The 17,950-nt window shown below is 27.4% G+C and overlaps 1 protein-coding gene across 1 annotated transcript in view; it reads right to left on the bottom strand.

The window, feature by feature from the left end:
• Positions 1-913: 913 nt before the first annotated feature.
• LOC111612811 (vacuolar protein sorting-associated protein 13D-like) overlaps positions 914-17,950 on the bottom strand; it is a 132,431-nt gene continuing 115,394 nt past the window's right edge. The window contains exons 38-51 of the mRNA XM_023354068.1: positions 17,195-17,419; positions 17,062-17,117; positions 16,487-16,585; positions 16,204-16,410; positions 14,381-14,528; positions 12,219-12,503; positions 10,696-10,813; positions 9,618-9,700; positions 7,629-7,680; positions 6,004-6,099; positions 3,577-3,706; positions 1,795-1,929; positions 1,557-1,710; positions 914-1,050 (exon numbers count right to left, since the gene is read on the bottom strand). Coding sequence (XP_023209836.1) covers positions 914-1,050; positions 1,557-1,710; positions 1,795-1,929; positions 3,577-3,706; positions 6,004-6,099; positions 7,629-7,680; positions 9,618-9,700; positions 10,696-10,813; positions 12,219-12,503; positions 14,381-14,528; positions 16,204-16,410; positions 16,487-16,585; positions 17,062-17,117; positions 17,195-17,419 — 1,925 coding nt within the window. The remainder of the gene's footprint in view (positions 1,051-1,556; positions 1,711-1,794; positions 1,930-3,576; positions 3,707-6,003; positions 6,100-7,628; positions 7,681-9,617; positions 9,701-10,695; positions 10,814-12,218; positions 12,504-14,380; positions 14,529-16,203; positions 16,411-16,486; positions 16,586-17,061; positions 17,118-17,194; positions 17,420-17,950) is intronic.

The raw sequence follows: 17,950 nt of genomic DNA, 5'->3' as shown, positions 1-17,950 counted from the left end.
CTAAATAATATTGTAGATCCTGTCATTCTATACAAATCAACACCAATTTCAATGTCCTATCTCTTCGCAATCCAAAGTTATACACTGCCCAAACACCTTGCAGCATCACTACTTTCAGTGTTCATGCATAACTGAAAACCCCCCTCACAGCTGCACACCCCCATTACCCACCATTTTAAATACACACAAACCCTCTATCCAACAAAATTTTAACTCTTATATCTTGCAAACTATAAATGATAATATAAGTGTGATAAATCTTGCCATTCTTTTGGTCGGTTTTGTAGAACCAAACCAAATTTAAAGACATGTTCAGATCAAAAAGGAACAAAAGCAATGGATGAATTCCACTTATTTGCAAATTTCCTGAGTTTTTCTGCTAAAAACCTTATTCCTTGACTTTCCAGGTCTGTACAAACCCTGCCAATTTACATTTAGACTGGAAAGGTTTTCAGAATTCCAATATACAGAAAATTAACTTTTTATAACAAAAGTAAAATATGAAGTTTATAATTAGATAACACTCACAGTTAACTTAACCTTAATACTAGTTTTAAGATAAAATAAATTGAATAAAATACAAAAGCTTATTTAAACATAATCATCACATCAGCATACAAATTTAAATTTTATAATAAATTTATACCTAATGTATAATGATGAAATGTCTGTACATGATTTTACTACTGTTGCCATTTAAAAACATAATAACCATTTCCAAATGAGTTATAAAATTATCTCTCATTATATTTATTGCATTTTATTTAAAAAATTAACATAGATAAACATACTTATCAGTTGAAGTTATAACAGTTGAAAACCAAATTTTGCATCCTAAATCATTTTTAATTGCAAAAGGAACAAAAGGGGATCTTCTTCGATAAATGCTGCAATAAAAATACAAAACATAAAATTACTTTNAATAAAGTTGTAACAGAAATATATACATGGCTGAGGCATCTTTATCTGCAAATGAGAACAGTAATGGCACTATACTTCTAGCCAATTCGTGTTCATCTGATTGTCCAGCAGTTTCTACTTGGGTTCCTTCTTAAGTAAATCCAAATTACATAACTTTTAACTTGCATAAATTTTTTTGAACAATCGAAAAGATGCTTTTTATACAATTATATATGATAATGCAATTTATTTGGAACAGAAAACTAAAATAATAAGCATGTATGAAAATGGGTCAAACACTAACAATGTTTCCTTTTTTTTATGCGCTATTCCAGTTCCTTCACAACTGATTCCAGACAGTTTTTTTTATTATATGTAATTAATTTTCTTTTTTCTACAGATAATACGGGGTTTTGTAATTTTCGCAGTAATATTTTATTAGTCATTGTCAAGCTGTGTAAATTTCAATGTATGGAAGAAGTCCTGGAACGTATCATTTACGTGTATCAAGAAAGTCTATTACAATTAAAATTTTTGTAACTACTTAGTCATAATTAAATATTTTATTAACAAGTACATCTTATATTTTCTGTAAATATATGTTTTACATTACTATACATTTTTTACTTTATTTTAATTTTTAGACAGAAATTTACCTGAAAATTGCACATTAGCATTTTCCATCTTCAGTTCTATAGTATCATCACACTTATTTGTTAACAATAAACCGGATCGTATAGTAATTAGTTTCCTAGCACTACCTTCAAGTGCAACGGCATAAACCAATCTTGTGGGTATCAGTTCTACATACTATAAATGCAATATATAATAATTAATTTAAATAATTTCTGACATAATTTTAATTTTTGTTTGTTTTATTTTTTTTATACATACAGAATTGGATAATCTATTTATTTCTGGTTTAGCAAATCGATAAAATACACCAACTTGATCTACTGACACAGGTGCAAGCTGTTGCCAACCATTTATTTTTATTATCAATTGATGTTTTCTAAGTCTATGCGAATCCTAGAAAAGATAATATTTGATTATTATAAAGAAATGAAAAAAATAAAATAAAATTTTCTTAATTATTCCAATTACATTCCCCATTTTGTTTTCAAGATTATTTCTACTAAAATTCTAAGAAATGAAATAAAAATGTACTTAAAAATAAAGCTTAAGAATTGTTTTTTTTAACCATAAAAAATCTTTTCATACTACTAAATACATTTTAATACTGTTAAGTGCGTGCAGTTAGAAATGTGAAGAGTTTCCAGAATTTTGTTGAGTTTATAGTTTATACTCTTTCAAATCATGATTAAAAACTTTTATACCACATTTTTACTCTCATTTNTGTTTGTTCAGTAAAGTGTTCGTTATCCGAACATGTGTTCATTGTCTGATCATAAAAAAATCTTTCGCAAAAGTGTTTGTTATCCGATTTTAACAGTTAACAAACTGTTTGTTAACTGATCACACACTATTCTTTAATTTTAACTGTATTCACTCTATTATGTAAATAAAAAGAAATATTTAATGTAATTAAAGCATACTGACTATTTAAACCCTACTTTGAACAAATTTTCATTACCTTTAAAGTAATTTGCTAATTGCTCAAGTATTCCTAAGCACCTCCTTTCTTAATTCTTTTTTGTAATAATTTGGATGTTTACAATTCCAGATTTTCATATTTTTCACACAAACTCATCAGTTAATAACTTTATATCACATAGTTTGTTGATTATGCAACCACATTTTAAAATGCACACACTATTAAGAGTCATACTGCACATGTCAAATAATGCTTTAAACAGATTGGTCTGCCTCAGATTTTCAGCTGTAAAAACTGAAATTTTTTTGACTCTCTATGACATGGTCGCACATTCATGAGTGTGCTGCTAGATGGAAGCACCATTGTTTAAACAAAACAGAGTGTTTTAGTCATGAGCAACAGTTTCACATGAAAGATGTTAGCTCTTATGCTTTGTGTAAATTAGGCCTTAGTGTGGAGGATTACTGGTAAGTGTTTCAATTCAGTCAGTCACTCCTAGTAGTGACACAAAAGATGTTGATGACACAATGATACATTCAAGAAATCTTGCAATCTCAAGTATTTCCTTTCATGAAAGAGCTGCAAACAGCCATTTTCCAGTAAGATGCTTGGACATACAGCTGGGGTTTCTCAGAAATGTCTTGTCACATTGCACATTTCCTTATCCTGCCCAATCTCCAGATTTGCTGCTCAACATGTATTTTTAGAACTAGATAGGATGACAGCTTTGGTAATCTATTAATGTGAGAAATCTAGAATAGCAATTGCAACATCTATAGACAAACTGCTGTAGAACAGCATATAGTGCCTTAATGTCTCCATGCTTGATTATATCACTGCATATATCCAGGCAAGAGGTGTCCTACAAGGTATAAATGTTCCTTTAAACTGTAACATTGATACCCAACAAACTTCCTCTTTGAGGTGATATTGTAATCACTTATTACCATCATCATTACATTCACATTAATGAAGTTTCATTTGATTCCAATGCCTCCATTTTGGTGCATAACTTTTTGTCAATGAGTACATTTAAAGTATCTTAATCAATTTTATAAAACTTTCATTGAACTTTTAGGTATATTATTAAAATAAGCAAAAATAATTTGTTTCTTTCTCACCTTATGTCTTAATTTATCTCTACCTCCAAATGTAAAAGGAATAACTTGACCTGCTTGAACTTCCACCCAATTCAATTCTTTTGACTTTCCTACTTCCAGTATTTCTGTAGATTTGCGTTTATTATCATTTCTGAAAATATTTTTATTATATTTTAATTCATTATATTTATTTCATTAATAATTATATATACAGGGTGATTCAAAATTGGTGGATAAAACTTTACCAGTGATCAGTTATTCAATGTACAGTAAAAAATAATATATTCCTGTCAAATTCTTAAAGATAACCAAAGATAAGTTACACAGAATAATTGTTATTTCAAAACATTTACTATTTCAAAATTAACTAGTACAAACTACCACAAGAAAAAGAAACATTAAATTTAGAAGATGCTTAATTAAAGTATTTGCCTTTACTAGTTACACTTGTACAAGTGTCATAATGTATGTTCTATTATCTTTACAAATAACAGAACATATGTTATGACACTTGTTTGGGTCTTTGAAGTATTTCTGCAGCAGCTTCATAAATTTTATTGATTAATTGAATACAAGATAGTGGCATATCTATCTACCTCTAGTTAAATTAATTAGTAACTAATCATTAACATAGCCCGAATATTGCTGGATAATTTGGCAGATCATTTGGCATTAATTGATCACAATTTTGAATTGTAACAAAATACAAAAGAACATTTTCCTTTCTATAAAGAGTGTTTTCTCTAACTGTTAGTTTTGAGAATCAGTGTATACAGGGTCTGTACAGGTAATTCCATCTGTGATTCCCTGACCAATTAAGGTCTCTACATTTCTCCTTTCCATTATGTAATATTCAGCCAAGTCTATTTAAGCCTATTTTGCAGACAATTATAAAAATTTTTTATTAAAAAACACTTTATTCACCTCTTACAAAAAACCAAAAAACTTTGTGTAAAATCGATTACATAATTAGTCACATCATTTCTACATTGTATAAAATAATTTTCATGATTTTACTTAAATTAATTCATAAATAGTAATTAGAGAGAAGTCATATCACAGATCATCAATCTGTGTATTGTGGATTGTTATCTCCACATATTGTATGTGGCCAGCAGAAAAGACTACAATGAATAAAAATACACGAATTGCATGAGTTCTGTCACACTGTCCAAAATGTCCTATATGTAATATTGTTAAGCCGACTGACAGTTATTTGCCTTACCTCACAGCCTAAACTGATTGGAATGGATTAACCAAACTTTGTGCAGGTCAAAAAAATTGGGACAAAATCATAATTGTTTAAGGCAGGAATCCATCTTTGTATTATTAGAGAAAGAATAAGGTATAAACAAATAGAGTCTTGGTGGTTATCACATTCCAAGTCAATATCTATTGGTTCAGGCAGCAGTGCACTTGAAGTATTGTCAGAGTTGATGCACTTGGTTTTCTTACGCTCTCTATACAATCTGCAATGTTTGGCATTAGTAATTTTGGGCTTTTCTGATTCATTTTAAATTTTTCTTCCAATGATATACATTTCTTACATTTCTGTTCCCATTTCCTTCGTAATTATTTTGACATTATGAAAATTTTCTTCAATTCGCACGCTTATCGGCTTATAACTTTACATATTCTGTTTCATTGGTTATTATTGCTAAATAATATTGTAGATCCTGTCATTCTATACAAATCAACACCAATTTCAATGTCCTATCTCTTCGCAATCCAAAGTTATACACTGCCCAAACACCTTGCAGCATCACTACTTTCAGTGTTCATGCATAACTGAAAACCCCCCTCACAGCTGCACACCCCCATTACCCACCATTTTAAATACACACAAACCCTCTATCCAACAAAATTTTAACTCTTATATCTTGCAAACTATAAATGATAATATAAGTGTGATAAATCTTGCCATTCTTTTGGTCGGTTTTGTAGAACCAAACCAAATTTAAAGACATGTTCAGATCAAAAAGGAACAAAAGCAATGGATGAATTCCACTTATTTGCAAATTTCCTGAGTTTTTCTGCTAAAAACCTTATTCCTTGACTTTCCAGGTCTGTACAAACCCTGCCAATTTACATTTAGACTGGAAAGGTTTTCAGAATTCCAATATACAGAAAATTAACTTTTTATAACAAAAGTAAAATATGAAGTTTATAATTAGATAACACTCACAGTTAACTTAACCTTAATACTAGTTTTAAGATAAAATAAATTGAATAAAATACAAAAGCTTATTTAAACATAATCATCACATCAGCATACAAATTTAAATTTTATAATAAATTTATACCTAATGTATAATGATGAAATGTCTGTACATGATTTTACTACTGTTGCCATTTAAAAACATAATAACCATTTCCAAATGAGTTATAAAATTATCTCTCATTATATTTATTGCATTTTATTTAAAAAATTAACATAGATAAACATACTTATCAGTTGAAGTTATAACAGTTGAAAACCAAATTTTGCATCCTAAATCATTTTTAATTGCAAAAGGAACAAAAGGGGATCTTCTTCGATAAATGCTGCAATAAAAATACAAAACATAAAATTACTTTCTAATACTGAAATTTATATATTTAATTTTATCATCAACTGTACCTTATCCAAATATATAATATATAATAAAAGTTTTTTGATACATGTAATAAATGTAGATTTATTATATACTAAGCACTTTGCTCTTTACTATCTTCAGTGGTGCACTCTATGCTTTCATATCTACATTGCAATTTATAACTTTTTAAACAAAATTATATATATATATAATTAAGTAACTATCTTATATTTTTAAAATATTATTTAAAAAGAAATGATGGTAAATCAAAATGAGAATGAGAATGCTATTATTCAAAATAATGTAAAACAAAAAACAGTTAAAAACTGGAAGATAGCATCTAAGTGAATGATTCAACAAACAATTGTGGCATTCTATTAAGTGTCAAAAATCAAACTTTGACATCTGACAGAGCCTAAAATATTTGATTATTATTTTTTTTAAATTTTAGATTTTTCTAGTAATATGTCCTTGTGTTTTCTTTCACTGTATTGTTTCATTTTTCTGTAAATCTGCTTCTACTTGAATATTTCATGTGAGTGAGTGAGTAAATCAATCAATGATTCAGTCAAGTGAACCTTGTTCTACAGATTATACAGTACAGTAAATTGTTTATCAAATTCATCACAAATTATGCAATATAAATCATGTTTCTATATAAATCCATAAATCTATACTTAAAGAGTTTATTTATTTTTAATGAAAAATGCTCCTAAAGAATATTAACCAGAAGACACAATCAAGATTACTACTCAAACTTTTGTTTTAAATTCCATGACTTTCCCTGAACAACTTTGTATAAATTTCCTCACCCTCACATCCCTTACAGTATGGCACATTGATAAAACAAAACAGCATTTGATTTACCACGCATATATGCTATTAATTCTCTAACTTTTTAATTGGTTATTTTTTCTAATTAACAGTTATATACTCTTTGTAATTGCAAAATTATTAATACTTATAATAAAATATTTTATTAAATTAAAGTAGTTTATTCTGTTATTAATCCACAGCTATAAATCTACATAGCTTTGAAAAAAAAAAAAAACATTTATTTATCTATTATTCATTATCAAATCATGTATAATCTGTGTACAGAAGTATATATTTATTAAATTTATTCCTTAATAAATTTCCTGAAGTTTAAAAAATAATAAACTGGAAAAAAATCAGAAATTGTTTTGTTATGAAATCAAAATTATTAAAATGAAAAATGATAAATAATTTTAATTTAAATGGTATAATTTATCATATTTTGTACTTTATAAATTTTTGGGAAAATTTTGTGTATTGTTGGGAGAAATTTTGGTCTCTAAAAATATTCTGCATCCCTTTTTATAAGTTGTATTGCATCACATTACTTCTTGTTGCATGCAGACAGCTATACTTAGTTAAGCAAATGTCAGCAAAAACTCAAGGAGGCAAATTCCCTGACATTCCATGAGTTTTTCTAAACACTAATGAAAATCCCTGACTTCCTCAAATTTTTCTGACTTTCCAGGTGTGTAAGAACCCTGCAAAATGTATGTAAAACTAAGATCGTTTGCTATAAAAAACCATTACAACAAAAAGTTACAATTTTTTTCTATACAAGAAATAGCCATATTACACATTTAATTAAAGAGAGTAAAGTTAGTAAAAATATGAAATATTTTATTATTATTGGCTTCGGACAGATTTCTGACCTTAAAGAACAGGAAAATTTAAATTTTATATTACAATTTTAAAATTTCATAAAACTTTTTTTAAAATTATAGACAAGTGGACATAACGCAAGGTATTGAAAAATTAAATACAGTAGACTCAGTTTATTTTAATTATGGATATTATTATCAATTGTTAAATACTTATTAAAATTATAGATCCCAAAACATAAGTTCACTTATTGTAATCAGAATTTGGATATAATTATCATTGTCTTAGTAAATAGGCAATTTTAAGCTTTTTCACACTTTCAATCTTAACTTATGGCTAGTAATGTGTAATCGTTATTAATTATCATTAAGTGTCTTAATCAGGACTTTAAACATCAAATATTTTAATTATGTGCTTACAGTAAAATAATTTAAATTGTTGGCATTTCTTACTTCAATTATACGTTAGCTTTTATTAATGATGATAACAGACAAACAAGTCTGATTAATTAGACATTAATTAATAATAATCATAATTAATGAAATACTGTCTGAGTTATAACATGTATGTTTATCCATGTTTTACTTCAACTTACATTTACAACATTAGCACTCAAACTGAAAATGAAACTAATTTTCTGTGGCACTGATTATCATTTTAATCTCAACTTATAAAAAACAANTTAAATAAGAATACATAAAAGCATTCATTAAGAAGTTAATATAATATAGTGAGTTGGTAAGAAAATCCATATCTTCACACATCCTCCACAACCATAGGAACACAATTTACATATTCATAAGCAGAGAAAAGCCTCAAAGAAAAGGTCAACTCTCCTCATTTTAACTGTGTTTCTGTGATTGTGAAGGATATTTGATAACAAAATTTTTATCTGTATTCAGTCTTCAATTTATAATATTTTTTAAATAATCTTCATTATTCATCATTATATTTAAATTAGTAATGGAACAATACCAAAATTTCTTCTGATTCCAATTCTGCTGAAAATTCCTGATTCTTTTGAATATTTTCTAAAGTTTATTTTTGTTTAGAAAAATTAATGATTTACATTATGCACACAGTACATTCATTAATTAATAAACATCAAGAGCTTAAGAATAGAAAACGATTGGGAAATCCAGAATCAATCTTTCGAAAGAAACCTGAAAATTTTCCATTTATATGCGGATATGCATGCTTTTATTGTGTACTACAAAACAAATTTGTAATCTTATTTCAGATAAAGTTAATATTGCAATAATACCCAAAGAAATTACAACTAATTAATTCCTTTTTACTCAAAGAACTATCCCATTGTGTCACTTAGGGTCACCATCTTTGGAAACTGCTTCATTGGACAACATGATGACCAGGGGAAAGGAAAGGTAAATGAGAACATGCAATTCTTCTTTCATGCTTCTTGTAATTAGCATGCTTCATAAATGCTTTAATTCCATTGTATTTAACATTAAATTAGGTTCAGCAAATGATGCAATGAGTCAAACAAATATCGTCATCATCAAGAGTTAATCAAGTTTTGAATTCATTCACCTCAAGCCAGGTTTTCCTAAATGTACAATCGTGTGAACTTTTTCAAGGAAAGAAGAATCAACCTAATGCCTAGACATTAAATACTTTTTCAGCAACACTTTAATTTCTTTAAACTAATGTTTTCCACCCCTTTTCTTAGGCATATGTCAAGTTTAACAAGAGGATTCAAACTAAGACAGTTTGAATCTTCTTATTAAACCTGACACAGACCTACGAAGAGAGGTCAAAAACATTTAAAGAAATTAAAGTGTTATTAACACTATTGCTAAAAAAGTATTTAAAGTGTTGTTCTAAAACTTATTTTACCTTCAATCTGAAATGATATCTTCTGTAAATAATTTGTCTGTGCTCTGATAAAGAAATTCCATGATACTTTGCATCTAATTTAAAAAAAAAAAGAAAAATTTAAACAACATTCAATAAGTGCTTTAAATAATTATACCAAAATGAAACTGTTTATAAAATATCTTGAGAAAATCATTGAAATACTAAAATAATTTTTTAATGTTTTTATATATTTACTTACTTATAGCTTATTTTTAACTTATATTGTAAAAAATTTTTCCCTTAAATTTAAGGAAGCTGAAGAGGAATTTAGAAATATTCAAAATATTGTAATAATTAATAATCATTTCAATTTTAAGATAATGCCAAATGCAATTAATGGACATTACTGTGTGATTTCTTATTGCGGGACTATGAGAAAGATATTGTCTACATCCACCATTGCCCAGGAATTTATAGAAGCTGCAGAATCAAATTATGACTGTTTTGGGAGAAATAACAATAGATACGTTGCAGTTAGTTTGAGAAGAAATTGACTATTGGCTGGATGTGTGTCATGTGACATGAGGTGCATATATTGAACGAACTGAAACTTTAATATATTTCAAAACAAAAAACTCTTCAATTGTTTTCAGATAATAATTAACATAATTACAGTAATTTAAAATAGTAGAATTCATTTTGGAAGATTATGAATGTATAACTTAAGCAATAAATAATAGTTAAGTTTATAGGTAAATTTCAAATGGAGTAAGGTCCTATGTAAATTAAGATTATATATATTCTAAATTTACACAGTTTGATGTAGCTTGGCAACTTGGATGACATAACTATAATATACCCAACTGACACAGAATAGTAATTATTGCTTTTTTAAACTGAAATGCTTGATTATGATACTTGGATCGCATATATAAATTATTTACAAATTTTCCTTTTCCATATACAAAAATATTTAATTCTTAAAAGTAAATAACATTATCAATTTTTAAAGTAAAATTACATTGCAATGCAAATAGACAGGACAATTTACATTAAAAATACTTGTACAATACACAGAAAGAGAAATTAAAATTTAAAAGTTACTTACTTCCAAGGTTCAATAAATGGTTCCCAACCTGACAATCCTCTGTTATAATAACTAACTGACAAAATAAACACAGAATTTCCTCTATGAACAGCAGTAAAAGACTGATCAACTTCGAGATCTAAAATTAAAAAGTTAAAAAAGTGAATAAATAAAATTATATTCTAAAAAGTGTCAAACTATTAATTACTGAAAATAATTTAATTTTCAGTGATTTATAAAATTACATTTCTTGCTGACTGTGAATAATATTTACAATAATTAATGTATGATAAACAAATGTTACTGCTAAATTTAAATCAAGCTGACTAATTAATTATAAAGACATGTAACTTGGAGTAAAGGTAAGCAGCTAAGCTGTAATCTTGTCTCAAGTTTAATAATTAGAAATAAAATTAATTAATTTAAAATATTCTGGTAGAAAAGATCAATCCAGAATGAGAACATTCTGTAATATGTCTGAAAATATAAACATCTGTAAGCCTAATAGTTATATTAAAGCCAAATGATTGCAGGATTGAATCAGGCTACATTACTGCTGCTACTAATAATTAAATGCTAAGAGGTAGGCATTAGAAGAGATGGTACCTAATGCCTACCTATAGACCAAATAACTTAGCATTTAATTATTAGTTGCAGCAGTAATATAGCCCAATCTAATCTGGCAATTGTTTGATTTTAATATAATACATCTACATGATAAGCAGAATTGTAGGTTTGATTCATTCTGGATCTGTCTGGCAATTTCTGAATATAAAATTTACATTTAAATTTTATATTCAAAACTATACATTATTAATAAAGTTTTAACAATCTTTATATATGATTGAATTTTTGCAGTAATTTTCTGTTTCTAGAGATAGTTTTCTAAAAATAAAATGCAGTATTTGGTGTACATATTTGTATACGTAAATAAAATCTAAAAATACACATTTTCATTATTAGTAAAGAAAGATTTTGAAGAACTTATCCTAGAATAACAAATCTGAGCTTGAAAATTATTTAAAAACCATAAGTTTATTGTTATTCTAAATTATATAAGCAGGGCAGAATTTCATAGTTTCCTTAGTACATAGATAAAGAAAATTATTTTTTATACACAGTGCGGTTCAAAGTCCCAGCATGTTATTTTATATAAGATGCAATGTAAAAAAAAAAAATAAAACAAAAAATTAACTTTTATTTATGGAAATTTTTCCATTACGTGTGGAAAATATTAAAAAACAAAAAAGTTACATTTTTAAACGTGTCAAGGGCTTTTGAACCACCCTGTATTTCAAAATAATTGATAATTTAGAATTTTAAAATAGAAAATAGTCATTTATGTGTAATTTGATAGGAATAACGAATGAAAAATAATCATCAAATTTTATTTAAAAAAAATTTTTTTAAATATTCACAATGCACTACAAACTATATATACTGTATACAGATGATTACTAATTTGAAAAATCAATTCAAAATAAACACTGAGCTATTTCTTTATAAATTTTATTATTATTTATATTCATATATTTTTAGCTTACTTGTAACTATTATCTCTAAGCAAGGTACATCAGAATCTCTACAATCATCAATTATACATAGGCAGCCTCTTGAAACAGTAATAGCCATAGCTTGAAGATTAATATTAGAAAAGAGACTTTCGTCTTTAGTATCTGAAAATAATTGAGTTTTCACAGATTTATCATCATGTGGAGCATTTTCTGTTAGCCACATTGCAGCATTATTCAATTCCCCTTTACAAGAAATCAGAGCTTGAACACAATATTCTCTTTTATATCCCATACCTTCCAGCACTGCCACTTGTTCTAAAAAAATAAAAATATGTTATTTAAATTTTACCAAGATACAAATCAATTACTACTACTTTCTATATTTAATTTCAGTACTTGTTTTAAAATCAAACTTATTTAAAACAACATTATTAAAATTATCTCATTTTAATACACATATACACATGTAGAGTGCTGTTTATACATTTTACATTTACACATCTTTATCATTTGCATATTGTTTTATGCTGGTTTCAACATAGTCCTATTTCATTATACATTCTAAATATTTCACTTACATGTCTAAATTCATTATAGAATTTCATTTATATATCATTTTCTAATTATGATAACAAAAAGTGCAATATTCTTTTCAAAAACACACTGAATTTATACAAAATTTTAATCTTGCACTCATTATCACATTTCTAGGATTGAAATGGCATGAAATCACCTAATCAAGGACACTATCTGTCAGAGAATAAGAATTAATGGTAGATTATTGGCTAATGAATATAAAGCAATCACAATCTAAGAAAATTTTACACTTATGTAATATCCTGTAACATAAATACATGAAAGACATTGGCCATACACAAGGTGTTTAGCCAGCAGAAAAGAGGGTAAGGGAAAGGGCAGAAGGAGGAGAGAAAGGAGATGAACAGTAGAGAAAGGTAGGATCCCTCTGAATGGCTATGTATGGCTACAGTACTCTCTATGTTTGATGTTGGCATGCTGTTTTTAGGCTGCAAGGCCGTAGTCCCCTGTAGGGTCTAAAAGAAAACTAGAGTGTAGCAAACACCAATAATTGAGTGCTGTCACGAATAGTAAAGTGTAGAAGTTAGTGCCAAGTGGCTGTTAGTAGGAAGACTTATAAAACTGAACATGAGTGCTAATCTTAATACTATTAACAGCTAGACAGACAGTGTGAAAACAAACAAACACAACAACAAACTAGACAAGACAAACAGACCGACAGAAGACAAACAAGCAAGACCCCAATTTTTATTTATTTATTTTTTTATATTTTTTATACATTAACTTACTCACTAACTAAACTAACCTACCATAATCTAGGACAAACCTAACCAGACGAATATCCTGTAACAGCAAGAATTCATAAACAAATAATATTCCTTTGAGAAAAGTTTATTTATGAAACTATTCCAACATGCTTAATGATTCTAACAAAGAACACCTAATAGGTTTTTAATTAATATTCTAAAATTTAAAAATAACAAGAACAGGGGGTAGCATACAACCATCAGCATTTGAATCTTCAATAGGTAAAAATCACTTTGGAATTCATTGCTGTAAATCAGATACAGTTCATTAATAATGTCTACTAAACTAATGATCATTATGCAACTTCAAAAAAAAAGTATATGCAACAAATGAATTACTGCGTTTTTACAATAAAAATATAAAAAAACATACACATTAAAACCTTAGTTGAAAACTATAAAACTACAAATTTGTCATAAAAAAGTATTACTTGTGAACCTGGTGACTCTATTTTGGAGTTGCTGTAAGTAGCCCTTCACAGCTATGACTATGTCAAAGCTACAGAATGTGAACTACTTATGTCAATGAAGACTACTTACAGCAACTCCAAAAATGTTACTTGTATTATCTTGAATTAAATTTCAATTGTATGTCCCTTTAGTCTAGTTTCTTGAGAAAAACATAAATGGTGCCCTACTGTGTGCTGGTGTGTCTCCCCTTACATAGTTTTAAAATAGATATAAATACATGTTAAATAAAATTAATTGAATTTATAATTATCAGATTATTGTTTAATGTCTAAAAAATTAAGATTACTTTTTAGATATATAATAATGAAAAACTGATTCTAAGATTTGTAGAAGATATTTTAAGTTCAATCAATAAACATAAACATAAATTTAAATTACCTAAAGAAACAGGTAGTTCAATTTCTTTGACTTTTTCCTTTTTGTTTTCATACTGAAGACCAGTTTGTCTGGAAAATGACTCCAAAATTCGTATAAACATTGTCACGTCATGATATGAAAGTCTTAAATTGAGATTTTCTAACTTTATCTGGAAAAAATTAATTTATAGTTTATTAAAATCTGTACTTACAAAAGAGTAAAATAACTGTCATTTATAATTAAATAAGATGCCAGAATCATCATTAATATAAAATGAATAAAACATATATTTATATTTATTTTATGCTGAATAAAATTTTCTGTTAATTATATATTTGCAGTTTGCTCTATTTTGCCTATTTAACTCATAAACTGAAGTACCAAAAATTAGAGACGGCACATATGCAATGTTGTTACCTTATACCCATAGAGAAATGTTTTGAGCTGGAACAAAGCATTTGACACCATAGATTTAATACTTATTGGTTATGTGAGAGCTTGGTTTGAGTAGCAATGGACCCTGTAAAGATTTATTGCTGTTTGACAGATTGTTGGAGCAAGAAGAATGAGTCACTTTATCAGCAAGGTTGCCAATGCTCTTGGATTTTCTCATGCAACAGTTTCAATGGTTTATCAGGAATACTTAAATTCCAAATAGACAACAGCAGCACGTGCCCAGTGTGGGTGTCCATGGCTGATGTAGCGGGGTGTCTGGTATCACTACTAACACCCAGGCATTGGGCAATGAACCTCATCTGGGCCAAAGAACATTGAAATTGGACAGTGGATGACTGGCATAGTATTATGTGCTCAGACGAATTTCATTTCAGCTCTTTTGAGCTGATAGTTGTATTCATGTATGGCAACAACCACAATTGCCAGGTGTATAAGGTTCTTTATAGGTTCTTTGTATTTTACCAGGTTCATGAATAAATTGTTAATGCTAGATAGTGTATTCCGATTTCTGTCACAATACTAAGCATTCTACACTATTTACATGCCAATACATACACATTTAACAACAACAGAAAAACTGCATATATAATATTGTTCTATATTCATAAAATACTAGTGTTTTTCCTACAAAAATCCAAAATATCTCCAAATCAATAATTTTGATATTTGAGTTTCATATTAATGATACATTGTATTTCAAAAGATACATTAAGAAAATGAATAATTTCTCTCTATTTTTTTTATCAAATATACAAAAAAAAATCTAATTATTGAATACCACTTTAAAATGAGAACATATTTAAATGGAAGACGGATACTATATAAAAGAAACAGTTAAATTAGAAGAAAAATAATCAAATTTTGCACATAAAAAAACCAAAAATAAACAAGTGATAGAATACATATTTTTATACATAAATGAAAAAACACTTTATACTAGCTCTAACATTGTTTATAATGCAAAACCATTTCAAATTGTTTTTTAAATTTATAGATGTAGTCTGTATATTGCTAAATACACTTAGAAATGTATTATTTCTATTAAATTTTATTAATTAAAAAGGAATTATTTGCAACCATTTTTGTACTTTTCATGCTATGGTCATTAAAAAAGCAAATAAATATGCAAAGATACTGGTTAGAACTAAGAGCAGTTATGCAACACACCAAAAAAAAATCCAGCAAAAATATTTGTTTAAGTAAAGAATTTTTGATTTTGCTGGTTTTTGATATGTTGGTTTGATGGGTTAACTTTGCATATAAATTAATATTTATATGCAAAGTTAACCAACATGTACTCATATAAGACATTTCTTTTGTCATTTGAACTTTCATAAGAATAAGTAAATTGAAATTATTATTTTATTAAAATAAAAATATATGCATGCCTTCAGTAAATGACTAATTTCATCTGTAAGTTGAAGAATGCCATCATCTGTTTTTACTACTTCCACAGTGAAGCTAACAGGATCAATTATAGATAATGCAGTTTCTTCTTCAACTCCTAATATGCATGAAAATACTTCAAGACTTCTAAACTCAAATGTCATTGGGCAATCTTTAGATGATGGTGTCCATTTGAATGAAGCAGTAGTCTGGTAAGAAATTAAAAATCCATAATTATATTTAATAAATTCACAAGAAAAAACTATTGCTTAAAGTATATTTTACTTTTAATATAACAGCATTTGTGTCCCAAACAGAAGGATTTTCCACAACTACAACTTCTGTATCCATCAAATAGAGTTTTATTATAACTGGAGCTTGAATCTAAAACAAAAATGTATTCATAAATATAATTAAATAAATTTTTATTTTAAAATTTTAAAAATTTCATGAAATTTCCAGAAAATAAATTGAAATTTTAACACAAAAAATTTAAATGTATCTTGATTGTGTTAAAATTTAAATTAAGTTCTTATATCACAAAATCATTTTTATTTTAATCTTCAAAAATTTATAAAAAATTATCAAAAATCATAAATTTTTGTAATATTTTTTAAAGTTACAAAATCAATTTTTTAAATAAAAATAAGATCAATAGGGAAAGTGTTTCAATTTCATATATTTATTATAATAAATAATTACAAATTCTAGAATTCTTAAAACAATTTTTATCTTAACATCTATAAGAAAGTTAAGACAGAAAACAAATATTGAAATTAAAATTAATATAAAACTAAACTGAATATTTGATCCAAATCTATTCAAAAGAAAGTAATTTAAATTTGAAAATATTTATTTACCAAATTATCTGTTGTATGCAAAACTTCTGTAGAGGAATCCAATTTTTTATGGTCATCTATAAATGAAAAATAAAAATTTATATCTTATAATTTTTCTTTTTTATTTCAAAAAATAATAATTTGATCAATTTACCTATAGGTGTACAGGGATTAATCTCGCAACAAAGAAATTTCAAGACATATTTAGACCAATCAAATATACTCATTACTCTCATACAATTGAGAGAGATAATGAACGATGTGCAATTATGTTTCATTATATAATGAAGTTCAGCCTGAGGTAACGAAGTATTTGTAGATTCTTCTATAGGTTGAAGAATACTTGTGAAAACATTTGGCCTATTATTTACAGGAGCATCTACATTAAAAAATATATATCTGTTTATTATTGAGTATTTAACTTTTTTGTTTAATTTAAAAAAATCTAAATATATAATTCTAGCAGATTATTTCAGAATGATTTTTTTTTTTATTTGAAAGAAATTTATATTACAAATTCAAAAATATATGCATGCACAAATATCTATTAAAAATTAGTAGCTGGTTGTTTATATTAAATTATGTATATAAAGTTTGAGCCCACCAGTGGCTGAGTGGTCTTCGTACCCTAAACACTGGGAGTTCGGTCGTGGGTTCGCGCCGCGATCGGACAGTCTGGCTGCTTGGAGTTTTCCGGGTTTTCTCCTTGCCGATAACGACTAAATAGGAGGCCAGTTCCCCATAAAAGTCCTCCCGGAAGGCATTAGTTCCCCTCGCGTAACATCGCGCCCCAGAGAAGGCAACGGGAAACCACTCTGGGTAGTAACTTTCCCTAGTATACACCTTGGCGGATTACAAACCTACGCCAGGTGTCGCCGACGTCAGGAATCTGATATGGCACCAAGAAGAA

Source organism: Centruroides sculpturatus, unplaced genomic scaffold, assembly GCF_000671375.1.
Source record: "Centruroides sculpturatus isolate CEXI.00-Female unplaced genomic scaffold, Cexi_2.0 scaffold1737, whole genome shotgun sequence".
Classification (NCBI taxonomy): Eukaryota; Metazoa; Arthropoda; class Arachnida; order Scorpiones; family Buthidae; genus Centruroides; species Centruroides sculpturatus.
Note: the sequence above shows the minus strand (reverse complement) of the source record. Positions and strands in the feature narration are given on the sequence as shown.